The sequence below is a fragment of the Hemicordylus capensis genome, chromosome 3 (genome assembly GCF_027244095.1).
Source record: "Hemicordylus capensis ecotype Gifberg chromosome 3, rHemCap1.1.pri, whole genome shotgun sequence".
NCBI lineage: Eukaryota > Metazoa > Chordata > Lepidosauria > Squamata > Cordylidae > Hemicordylus > Hemicordylus capensis.
This window is the reverse complement of record NC_069659.1, coordinates 358,923,451-358,935,495: the sequence shown is the minus strand read 5'-3', so window position 1 is coordinate 358,935,495 and position 12,045 is coordinate 358,923,451. Positions and strand designations below refer to the sequence as shown.

At 66.3% G+C, this 12,045-nt stretch overlaps 1 protein-coding gene across 2 annotated transcripts; it reads left to right on the top strand.

Moving 5' to 3' along the window:
• The first annotated feature begins 1,161 nt into the window (after window positions 1-1,161).
• On the top strand, window positions 1,162-7,585 carry XXYLT1 (xyloside xylosyltransferase 1). Of its 2 annotated transcripts, none has more exons than XM_053304326.1 (4): window positions 1,162-2,023; window positions 3,167-3,314; window positions 5,345-5,477; window positions 6,618-7,585. In XM_053304326.1, exons 1-4 carry the CDS (start codon window positions 1,547-1,549, stop codon window positions 7,012-7,014), a joined length of 1,155 nt encoding a protein of 384 aa, XP_053160301.1. In that variant the 5' UTR covers window positions 1,162-1,546; the 3' UTR covers window positions 7,015-7,585. The 2 variants fall into 2 exon arrangements, with proteins under 2 accessions (XP_053160301.1, XP_053160300.1); XM_053304325.1 differs by having other exon boundaries at window positions 5,342-5,477.
• The last annotated feature ends 4,460 nt before the right edge of the window (window positions 7,586-12,045 follow it).

Sequence of the window (12,045 nt, the reverse complement as noted above, 5' to 3'; positions counted from 1 at the left end):
CTCAAGGGAATGAATTTGTTCCCTGAGAGCCAGGAGCTCCTCGCACCGAGCACACACCCAGGACTTCTGCCCATGGGGCAAGCAGTCGTACATGTGGCACTCTGTGCAATACACTGGGAGGCGTCCCCTGCTGGCTCTCTACTGTCATGACTGGTTTTGTTGGCTGTTTACTGTTTTTGGAGATTGTTTTAAAATTAGCTGAAGTTGTCAGCTATTTAAGAGTTCGAGCTTTTTCTCCTGGTGATATAAAAGAGGGAGTAGTACTTGCCTTCTCTTCCCACTGTGTGTGTGAGCAAGGGGACTCTTTTCAAGCTCCCCTGCACACTTCCCCACTAAACTCCACACAAAACTCCAGGATACCTGTTTGCTAATTCCTGCTTACTGAGCTCTGGTCACGAAGTGCCCGGGAATAAGCTTTCAACTGAGGCAACCAGCAGTGTTCTCTTGAATTTTTTTTCCATCTGTGTGTGGAATGAGTTTTGTTCTGGGCGGCAGGATCAAGGCACTGTGTGTGCACCATGTGCATTCAGAATGGGGCGGGCCTTCCTGATTCAACCTGAGCGGGATCTACACATGACTGAGTGGACATTGAAAATGTGCAGGCCTTAGAGGGAACAGTGGCAACCAGACTCAGCAGGAAGGTGGCCCCTCTCACCTCACCTCAGCCCTAGTGGGTTCCTCCCACTGTCTCTCCCCGGACAGAAGACTAGAAACTAAAAGTGGAAGCCCCCCCAAGTACAAGCCCTGGCCAAAAACCGCAGGCGCAGCAGCAGCAGCCCCAGAGCAGCCGTCAGAGTAGACCCGGCAGCTGCCCTATCCTGCCGCGGGAGGAGAACCTCTCTGGGCGGGCAGGCAGGAGAGAGGCGGCCAGGCACACGAAGGAGAAGGCAGCAGGGCCGCCCGCAAAGAGTCTGCGCCTGCGGAGGGCTCGGGCCCCAAGGCGGGCTGCTGCTGCTGCCTGTAGCGGGCCCCGCAGGCTGGCGCATTCGCGGAGCTCCGTGCGGGCAGCCGCCTGCCCTGGCTGGCGGTGAAGGCGGCGAGCTCCAAGGGCGGCCAGCTGGGCCGGCTGCGTTCGCATCCCCTTCCTGCAGGGCCGGGAAGGGGCCACCACGCCGGCCGGCCGGCCGGCCGCCCTTGGCGCAGGGAGGGATTTCGGCCGAGGCCGCCGCCGCCGCGCCTCCCTTTCAATCTGCGCCCGAGGAGGGAGCCAGGCGGGCAGGCGCGGCCCCTCCCCGCTGGGGGGACGCCGACGACGCCGCCGCCTCTCTGCGCCTCGCAGGTCGGCGGCTGCTGGGCTGGGCCGCCTCTGCCCAACTCTGTGCCGGACGCAGCGCCTCCAGCGGCGGCGGCGGCGGCAGGAGGAGGCGGAGGCGGAGGAGCGGGCGGCGCCGCGTTCGGCACAGCCGGCTTGTCATTTGCCGAGGCCCTTTCGCGCCGGGCGCAGCGAGCGGCGGGGCGGCGCCCTCCTCCTCCTCCTCGCCGCGGACGGGCCGCCGCCGCCGCTGCCGCTCATCCTCCTGCTGCGGGTGGCCCGCCCGGCCGTGCCATGGCGCGGGGAATGGCGTCGGCGGCGGCGCTGCTGCTGCGCCCTCAGCCGTGCGCCCTGGTGGCGGCGGCGGCGGCGCTGGCCGTGTACGCCTTCTACTACGTGGGCTCCGGCGGGCCCGGCGGCGGCGGCGGCGGCGGCGGCGCGGCCTCCCCGCCGCCGCCGCCTCCTCCTCCTCCGTCCGCGGGCGCCGCGGTGGTGCTGGAGCCGCTGGCGGCCGAGAGCAAGGCCAAGGCGGCGGCAGAGGGCGGCGGGCCGGAGGCGGCGGAGCTGCACGTGGCGCTGGTGCTGGCCAAGGCGGAGCGCAACGCGGCGCTGCGCGGCAAGGCCGAGGTGGCGCTGCGCTCGCTGGTGCGCTGGGGCAAGCTGGAGCCGCGCCAGGCGCTCGCCCTCCACCTGCTCAGCGACGCGCCCAGCAAGGCCCTGGGCAAGGAGCTCCTGCGCGGCGCCCTGCGCGGCGCCCCCTTCCAGTACAAGGTGCGCCCCCGCCCCGCCCCGCCGCGGGACTCGGGCTGCGCGGCGGCCTCTCCGCCCGCTGGGTGCTGGGAGTCGGGGAGAGGCCGGCGGCCCGGGCAGCAGGGCGCGCTAGCCTGCAGGCAGTGCTGCTGCTGCTGCTGCTGCTGCTGGAGGAGCCCCGAAGGCCTTTCCTGGCAGCCGGCTGGGACTGGCGGGGGGGGGGGGGCGCAGTCGCTGGTCACGGCCCTGATCCAAATGGCAGCAGCCCCGAGCAGTCGCTGCCTGGGAGGAAAGGCAAGCCTCCCGCGCCCGACTGCCTTGGAAAAGAGGCGGCGAGTTGTCCTCATGGGGCCGAGGGGAGGGGAAGGGCACCCCCCCCCGCGCGCGCTTTGTGGACGAGGCGCCACTTTTAATCCACACATCTGTGGCCTGGACAGAGCTGCTGCTGCTGCTGCAGGAGAGGAGAGCTACTCGGGTGGCAGCCTGCAGGACTGGTCCCCTGAGCTAAGCAGGGTCTGCCCTGGTTGCATATGGATGGGAGACTAGATGTGTGCGCGCTGGAAGAGATTCCCCTCAGGGAAGAGCAGAGGGTTCCCAGTTCCCTCCCTGGCAGCATCTCCAAGAGAGGGCTGAGAGAGACCTCTGCCTACAACCTTGGAGAAGCCGCTGCCAGTCTGGGTAGACAATACTGAGCTAGATGGACCAAGGGTCTGACTCAGTAGATGGCAGCTTCCTATGTTCCTGCTGGTCTTCTCCCTGGGGGCTCCCATGGCACTTGGCAAAGAATTGAGGGGACAGGTCCCTGCCCCGAGGGGCTCACAATCAAAACATAGGCAAAAGGAAGACCTTGGAGGAAAGGGAGAAAAATAGAGGCATCGCAAAGGAGAAGTTGCGCACACATCCAAGCAAGAGTTCCTCCAGCACAACTGCCCAGGTCTGAGCTCTTCTCCTCCCTGCAAATGATAAGATCCAGGGATCTCCTGAGAGCCTCTCTCAGCCACGTGAGACAGAAGGAGAACGCAGCCCCCTTCCTCTCTTCCGGTCCCTTGCACAGGAGCCCTCTGCTCCTTTGTGGGCCCCCCCCCCCCCCCCCGTCTGTGGCTGATGATGTTCTTGCCAAGCAGCTGGCCCCACCGCTGACCACTCTGCTTCCGGCCCCTCCAGGTGATATTCCATGACGTGGACGTCTTGACAGAGAAGGTGCTTCCAGTTGTGGAGAACATGCAGAAGCTCTTCAGCGCCGGCAGCGGCACCTACTACAGCGACTCCATCTTCTTCCTCTCGGTGGCCATGCATCGCATCATGCCCAAAGGTGTGTGTGGGGTGGGGGGGGCGCTCTCTGCACTTGCAGGCTCCCAGCTGCAGACAGACACGGACTCCTCCAGCATCCCAGAACTTGCTCTGATAAGGCGGGGGGGCGGCATGTTTGTTCCTAAAATGCAACCTGAAGAGATGGCAAGTGGGATGTCAGGAGCCAGCAGGCGGCTTTGTGAGACCCCTTCCGGCAGGCCCAGCTCCCTCTGGCTGCCTTGCCCAACTGCAGGTGGGGAGGGCCAGGGCCAAGAGCCCTGCTGTGGGAGTGGGACTGAGGCAGGGGAGGGGAGCAGGCGGGAGCGCCTGGCCCCAAAGAGGGGGCCTCCTGAAGCGGGGCCTCCAGGCTGCCCCAAGGGAGTGGGCCCAGTCCAGGGAGGCGTCCTGGGGGGCGTGACGGGCTTGCTGCCTCCCTGGCCAGGGCCGCACTGGGCCCCTTTCCTCCGAGCCTGGCCGATGATCTCGCCGGGGCCTTTTGGGGCCGCTGCAGCGGAGGTGGCTGCCTGCTCCTCAGCCCGGAGCCCAAGAGGCTGCCCGGCCTCCGGTTCTTCCCCAGACCGGGAAGGGCGCTGGCAACGGAGCTCACCCCGGGGGTGGGGGGGGGGACGATAGCAGGGCCAGATGGTGGACTTCTGGGCTTCTGTCTGTCTGCGGGGGGCGGGCTGGGTGTGCGCACGGGATGTCCACAGCTGGGTGGCAGTAAGCGGCTGCCGTCTTGGGAAAGTGCTGAGCCCCGGAGGCTGCACTGCTGGCGGGGAAGGTGAGCTGCAGACCATGAAGCAGGAGCCTCTCTGTGGGCGGGGGGGGGGGGAGGGCTGTGCACACACCAGTCTGGAGTTTGGGCCGGTTTGGTGGCGGGCACGGGTTTCCCTTTTCAGGAGCAAGGAGGGTCCTTCCAGTTAGACGCCCCGCTGCCCGCCCCATTCCCCCCCCCCCGGCCCTGTCTCCAAAACGGCTGGCACAGGGTGGCAACATACCTCCTTGCCGCTCCGGCCAGCGTTGGGCCGGAAGTGGCTGGTGCACGTGCATGATGTGTGCATGCACACTGGCCACTTCTGGTCCGATGCTGCCCTGCACCAGCGATTTGGGAGACAGCGCCGGCAGGGGGGACGTGGTGGAGGGGTGGGGAGCAGCGCACCCTCCCTGCTCCTTAAAGGTAACTCCCCACTGCAGCCGAGTGCCGGTTCACGCTCATCCCTGGCGTGCATTCCTGTGTGCAAAGACCTCGATACGTGAGAACGGGGAGGGGGGGTTGCGCCTTGCAGGTCCTGATGCCCGGTTTGCTGCTGTGCATCTCTGCCCTTGCCTGGTCTGAGCACCTCTGGGTGCTGCCAGTGGGCCCTCCCCCCCCCGACACCCATTGGTCTCCCTGGGTCAGCAGCGCTGCTGGGGGTGCCCCGGCAAAGCCTCGTGCTCCTAAATGCTTCTGCTGCTGGGCCCTCCTGCTTTGGGGGGTGGGGGGACATCGGCTCCTGAGCCCCTTCTGCCAAAGGGGCCTGCTCCCCCAGCCCTCCTGCAGCCCCTCGGCAGATCCTGGGGGTGGCCCTTTGCCAGCCAGTGGGCAGCTCCAATGGGGATGGTTCTTTGCCAGCCAGTTGGCCCGGGGGGGGGGGGCGGGGAGTGGGTGCTCTTCTGGACCCCTGGCTGGCACCTGTGCGCTGGGCGTGGCATCTTGCCCGGGCAGCGCCAGCCTTCCCTTCTGCTGCAGCTGCAGAGCCCGGTGGGGGGGGGGCGCTCCTGTCTTCCTAGCGGCCGCCTGCAGGCTGACCCGGGGCCTCTGGGCTTCCTTCCCAGCAGTTTATGCCTTGGGGGGGCGGGGGGGGCTCCAGCCTGGCTGTTGCTGAGCACCTGCATGTTTCTGGATGGGCCCCTCTTGATGTGGGGAGGGCGAAGGAGGGAGAGCGAGCAAGCAGGCCTTCCCAGGATGCCTGCAGCAGGAGACGGCCACCTGGTGGGCAGCAGTGTGGGTCCGGGGGAGGGCGGGGGCTGCTGGGGAGGGCCGCTAGCCATCCCTTCCTCTTTGTCCAGCAGAGATTTCGCGGCTCATCCAGGTGGACTTGGACGTGGAGTTCCGGGCCAACATCCGGGAGCTCTTTGAAGAATTCGAGAACTTCCCAGAAGGCGCCGTGATTGGCATTGCCCGAGAGATGCAGCCGGTCTATCGGTAGGTCCTGGGGGGCGGGGCGGGGGCTCTGCGGGGAATTGACAGGTGGGCATGTGAAGCCCCCCAGGGTCTCCCCCCCCCGGTAAACTCCCAGAGGGCCCTGAGCCACCCTCTCTGCCCACCCCTCAATCTGCGCCCTTCGTTGGGCAAGACATCCCCTTTCTGAAGGATGCCACCGCCTGGCCGGCTTCCTTCCTCGGGGCTGCCCCCCTGGCTTGGGGCTCTGCAAGCCGAGCTGCTCTTCTCTGACGGCCGCCTTAGATGCGTCCCCTGCACTCTGGAGTGACTCGGCCCTCTTGATGTCCTTCTCACCCAGCCCCACATTGTTGAGAAGTTCCTCCTTCTCAAAGTGTCCAGGCTGGCCTTCCTTGGATGCCCCCTTGCAACTGGGATTCAGAGGCACCTTGCCTAGGCCTGCCCTCCATGAATTTATCCAAGCCCCTCTTAAAGACATCCAAGCTAGTGGCCATCGCCACATCCAGTGGCAGAGAATTCCATAGGTTAATTATGCACTGTGTGGAAAAGTCCTTCCTTTGGTCCTGGTCTTCAGTTTCATGGGATGGCCCCTGGTTCTAGTGTTGTGAGTAGTCATGTGCACGGACCGGTTCGGAGGCCATTCTAAAGGCCTCCAGACCGGTCCGGACACGGGGTGGTTTTGGTTCGGGAGGATGGGGTGGGGGGTTCCAACAAGAAATGGGGGGGGGGGCGTTACTCACCCCGGAGACAACCACACCGTAATTCACTGAGCAATTGGGCGGCGGGATATCTCCCTGCCGCCCGCTTCATTCCCCGCTCGGCGGCTCCGTCCTCATGTACTCTAAAGAATCCTCCTCCTTAAGCATTTAGACCATTCAAAGCCCCACTGGTGCTCGGCTGGCGGGCGCTCGGCTGGCGGCCGCCCCAAGAGGACCCCTGCCACCCCCATCCTTAAGAAATAACCTCCCATTGCAAGGGGACGGCAGGAGAGCTGCCTGCCGTCCCCTTCCGCTTTGCCGGTCTGGCTGCAAAGGGCTTCTAAGAAGCCTTTCGCGCACGCGCGCAAAGGGCTTCTTAGAAGCCCTTTGCAGCCAGACCGGCAAAGCAGACGGCAAGGAGTTCTTCTCCCGCCGCCCGATTTTTAAGGCTTGCGTTCCCCCCCAGGCATCTCTTCTGGCAGTACCGGCAAGAGCACCCCGGGACCCCAGTGGGGGAGCCCCCCCCGGACGGGCTGCCCGGCTTCAACAGCGGCGTCCTGCTGCTCAACCTGGAGGCCATGCGCCAGTCGCCGCTCTACAACCGCCTCTTGGAGCCGGAGGCCCTGCAGCAGCTGGCGGCCAAGTTCCACTTCAGGGGCCACCTGGGGGACCAGGACTTCTTCACCCTGCTGGGCATGGAGCACCCCCAGCTCTTCCACCCCCTCGACTGCACCTGGAACCGGCAGCTCTGCTCCTGGTGGCGCGACCACGGCTACAGCGACGTCTTTGGCCACTACTTCCGCTGCGAGGGCCACGTCAAGCTCTACCACGGCAACTGCAACACGGCCATCCCCCAGGAGTAGCCGCCCGGCAGGGGGAGTGGCCCAGCTGCGCTCCTGGCTTGCCCCAGAACGACGCCCACCCCAGGGTGCCTGGGTGGGTGGGGCGGCTCCCCCCCCTGCATGCCCCTGCAGAGACGTGGGCCGACCCCTTCCGGAGCAGAGCCCCCCTCGCACTGACTGGAGGGAGGGGTGGGAGGGCTTCGTAGCGGGGCTGCTGGGCTGGAGCCCCCCTGGGGCTGAGGCCGCCCCCTGCGGCTCCCTTGGCAGCTGGGCATCCTCCACGGCAACCACACGCAGGTTGGGGCACCAGCGGGGGGGGGGGAGAGCAGCAGCGGAGCAGAGCAGCGCCCGGCCCTTCTCGGCAGCCTCCTCTCGGGCTCTGGGGCCCAACAGCCCCTCTGTGTGTGGGGGGGGGGCTCTGCCTGGGACCTCCGGCTCCAGCTGAGGCACGTTCCCTGCTGGGGCTCACGAGCTGTCCTCGGGCTTCTGCTCTGCGTCCCCATCCGGAGGGTCCGGTGCGGCTGCTGCCCGTCTGGAGGGCCTGGAGGAGCGACCCTGCTGCCTGCGAGAGGAATAAAATCACTTCACGGCTGCCTGTTGTCTCTCCCCTCGCATGGGGGGGGGTGTGGGGCGGGGGGGGGGGCGGCCAAGGGCAGGAAAATGGCCCTGCTGGGCCCTGGAGCAGAGGCCCCTCGGGCTGGGCTGGGCTGAGAGGTGAGTGGGGACGGAGATCCGGAAGGGGGCGGGGAGGACCTGCTTTGCCAGCACTGCCTGCTCCAAAGGCTCCTCCTGCTTCGCTAGCCTGGGGGGTGCGGAGGCCGGCCTGCCCTAGAGCCACTGGGGGGCAGAGGCAGCGGCGCCCCCACTGGCCATCTGGGCATCCTGCAGGTGGCCCCTTGGGGCGCACTCTCGGGCGCAGCAGTGGCTCTTCTTGGGGCTGGCGGTCCCTGGCAGGAGGCTCCCTCCCTCTTCCCTTCCGCCGGCGCTGCTGGCTGAGGAGGACTCGGGCCCGGCTGGGCTGCGGCTGCGGGCTGATATGCGGTGCGCAGTGCCTGGGGCTGGAAGGGGCTGCCTCAAGCATTGCCCTGCTGTCGCTATGCTTGAAGGGAGGGGGTCAAAGGGCCTGCCCCCCAGCTCCAGCCCTATTTCCCCCCGTTACCTCCCTCCCTCTGAGGGGCGGCCCCGGCACCCTGTTCCCTAGCTATGCCCCTCGTTGTGCCGCCACATCCTCCAAGGCACTGCCAGAGAGTCTCGCACTGGCCGCCTCTGCATGGTCAATGAGAGGGGGGCTGCTGTCAAGCTCGCTTTGCAGACCCCTTGTGCACGTGGGGAAGCGGCTGCCCCTGACCCCCCCCCCCAGCACCATGCCACTAACTGCACTGCACAAGCCCCTCCTCGAGTGGAGAGCAGAGAACAACAATGCGTGGACCTCCTCTAGGGCCAGCCTCCTCTCAACCCCCCCCCCCCCGCGTGCTCTCTGGATGGAAAGGAGTGGAGCGCGTCATGGAGCCCAGCAAGCTGCCCCGTCAGGCTAGACTTCCCAGGCAGGCAGCGGCTCTTCCGGCAGGGACGGGGGAGGACAGCCGCCGCCTCCTTTCCCGAGAGTGCTCGGCTGCCACTCGGGGCCTGGCGCGTGCTGTGCCCTGGCCAAGGCAGGCCGCCTGCAGTTCTGGGTCTGGCAGCAGCAACGGTGGGCTCTTCCACAGCAGGCTGTGTCTGCCAGGCTGCTGTTGCCGTGGAGGGAGCAGCAGCCCCGTCGTCTCCAGCTGGCCCAGGCAGAGGGCTGCCTGCTTGAGTGCCTCTCCCTGGGGCCTGCCCTGGCCTCGGGGGACGTAGGGGGGCTGCTGGGGCTGAGAATCCCTGCGCGGATGGGGGGGGCGGCTAATCTGGGCCACGCCGGACTGTCAAGGTCTCAACCAGACTTGGCCGCACGCAGTCGACATATAGTCTGACGGATGTTGTTTTTCAGCAGGGAGTAGCCGACTGACGACGTGAGTTATAGTGCAAGCCGCCAGAGCTCCCAGCTGGCAGGGATTTAAGGCTTATCAGCCCTCTGCAAGAGGCGTTTGCTTTTCCTAAGAGTCTCCAATTGATCCCTGCGTCTCGTGACACGCCGCTGTTGGGGGATCAGTGGGGGGGAGGGTTGGTTGCATAGCTCTTCTTCCAATTGGTCTTTCACGATTTCTGCTGCCTCCGGTTGTTGTGCCTGCTCAGAGTCATTCTGCGCAGCGGTTTCATGAACACTGACAGCCGGGCTCTGCCCCTCAGACACTCCTGCATCGCCTGGAAAGTCGTCCGCTTCCCCTTCCTCCTCGCTGTCGGAGATCGAGGGCGTGACACTGACTGGCCATCCTAGTACAGGGAGGCGACTCATCCCTCTTCCCCAGGTGGCCACACTGGCGAGCCACCCGGGGCCTGGGTGGGTTTCTGCGCTCCGCGGGCCAGTGGGTTTTGCTGCCGGCGCTCGCAGCACCGCCCAGGCATCTCATAAGAAGAGCCCTGCTGGATCAGGCCCCCCAAGGCCCCTCTAGTCCAGCATCCTGTTTCTCGCAGTGGCCCACCAGATGCCGCTGGAAGCCACAGGCGGGAGTTGAAAGGGGCCGGCCCTCCCTCCTGCTGTGACTCCCCTGCAACTGGTTCTCAGAGGCAGCCTGCCTTGGTGAGCTCTCCTCTGGGGGGGGGGGGAGTGTGTGGGGCCGGGCAGCCGTCCCACCCGCGTGGGTCAGCTAGGGTGGCCCTCCCCCACGGCTCGCACAGAGCGGCCAGCAGCCAGACCATCAGGCGGGCGAAGGCAGCAGAGCTCTGCTCGCTGGCCGGTGTGGCGCGCTGCTCCGGGCAGCCAAGGGCGGGCGCTGCAGCCTCGACGGAGGAGGCCCGCGTGAGGCTGGCTCCCCGGGCCCATCGGGGCGTGCTGGGGCCTCGAGGCCAAGCGGCACCCCCGCCAGCCAGCCCGCAGAGCCCACGAGGGCCTTTCTCCCGGGGTGCCGCTGCCTGGGCAGGACCTGGGAGCCAGCGAAGCCCTGCGCCCGCTTTCTGGTCTCCCGGCAGGGGCCGGGCGGAGGCTGCCTCTGGCTTCCGGGGGGGCTGAGGGAGGGGCCGCCTCGCAGGCCGGCTCTCCAGTCTCGGCACCCTGAAGAGCCCCGGCCGAGGGCCTCCGGGCCCGGGACTGCCGCTGGTCGGGTGAGCCCTGAAGCAGCCAGCCTTGCCGGCGAGGGGGGCGAAGTCCCAAACCCGACGGCGAGGAGCCCTCCAAACGCGCCAGGCGCCCTTCAACATCCAGGGCAAATGGTGCCCCTCCCCCTGTGGCGCGGGGGGGGGGGAGCGGGCTGCTGAGCCGGATACCCCGAAGCACCAGCTCAAGAGGTCCTGGCGAAAGCGCCTCCGAGCACCCCCCCCACGCGAGCGAGAGCCCCGAGAAAGGCAACAGCCATGCTGGGGCCCATCAGGGGAGGGGCTGGAAACAGGCCTGCTGCTAGTGGGAGGCAACTTCCTCTTCTAGGACTGGGGGGGGGCAGAAGAAGGAGCCGCTCCTTCGCAGCAAAGGCCGAGGGGGCGGGGAGGGGACGACGATGCACCCTGCCTGGTGCGGGGGGAGGGGGGTGCTGGCTGGGCACGAGCAGCAGCCAGGATGAGCTGCTGGCGGGAGGGCCACTGAGAGCAACCCGGCAGGATCTTCTGGGGAGTCTCCGGACCGCAGCTGCCCCCTCCTGCCCCACAAGAAGCAAGCCTCGGGGAAGCTCCTCTTGCTCCCCCTCCGCGGATCTCGGCGGTGCTGTCCATGGTACTTGGGACGGGATCCCGGCTAGCCTGGAGCACAGACTAGGAGCCGAGCGCGAGCGCGCCCCCCCCCCCGCCGCCTCCTCCAGCAGAGACCCCCCGGGGCTGCTCCTCACGCGGTCACCACCGGCAGAGGCTTGGCCTTCCCTTGCACAGCTCCCCTGGTGGCGCCCGCTCAGCCCAGCTAGCCCAGGCCACCTCTTTCTGCTGTTGGCTTGCTTGCCTCAGGGAGCAGGTGTTGAGCTGGAGACCAGGGACGGGGCCGCAGGGCAGCGGGAGAGCATCTGCTCACATGCAGAGGGGCCAGGCGGAGCCCTGGAGAGCAAGACTCCATGGTCTGACTCAGCAGGCAGCCACCCCTATGATGGTGGGGCGAAGGGAGGCAGCAGCCAGGCCGGCCGGTGGGGAGGCGCTCAGGTGCTCGGCCTGCCCTCACGCACCGCAGGCCCAGCAGCCGGGGGCTTCTGCAGGCAGGGCTGGCCTCCTCCCCGTGACGCCCCCCCCCCTCAGGATTCTCCTGCTGGGTGGCCAGAGGAGCCCCCCCCCCAGCGGCTGCCTCTCTGCAGGCTGCAAACAGAGGCCGAAGAAGCATCCCTCAGGCGCTTGGGAGGGAGCCTCTTCCGCAGACTCCACGAGCCTCACTTCTGGGGGGTCACACAGAGGATCCTGCAGTTCGTTCTTCTTCCAGGTCGTGGCAGGGACTGACTTCCCCTTCTCTTGAGCCAGCTCTTCATCCCACCCGAAGAGAGGTCCAGGGAGCCCTGGAGCAGGCAAAGCCCTCTTCTCATCCTTGCCAGACTTAAAGGGGGCTCCTTCACCAGCACCCCCTCCAGGAGTGGGTGGGTGGGTGCATTTTCAAGGCTGCACGCCAGTTCCATGAGTAGCTTCTTCTGGGTGCCTCTACCCTCCATGGGGAGGCAGGGAGGGCTGGCATCCTGCCTGTGGGTGGCATGATGGATTTATTGGTGGCTACCAGGGCCCTTGGCCTCTGGGCTCCTTTGAGCCCCCTGTCATAAGTGGGTGTTCTCCTTTTAAGTTATGTTATTTTTATGGTTGGACATTGAACGGCATTTGCCACTTTGTTGCCCACTCCCCCAGTTTGGAGAGATCCCTTTGGAGCTCCTCCCCATCCGTTTTGGATTTCACTATCCTAAATAGTTTGGTCTCAGCTGCAAATTTGGCCACCTCGCTGCTTTCCCCTGCTTCTAGATCATTTATGAATCAATTAAAAAGCACCGGTCCCAGTACAGATCCCTGGGGGACCCCACTTCTTAC

Excerpts from the sequence above, each read along its gene's own strand:
- XXYLT1 (XM_053304325.1), top strand. The coding sequence starts at position 1,547 with ATGGCGCGGGGAATGGCGTCGGCGGCGGCGCTGCTGCTGCGCCCTCAG. Across the intron at positions 2,024-3,166 it reads GCGCCCCCTTCCAGTACAAG|GTGATATTCCATGACGTGGA; the intron begins GTGCGCCCCCGC and ends CGGCCCCTCCAG. Across the intron at positions 3,315-5,341 it reads GCATCGCATCATGCCCAAAG|CAGAGATTTCGCGGCTCATC; the intron begins GTGTGTGTGGGG and ends CTCTTTGTCCAG.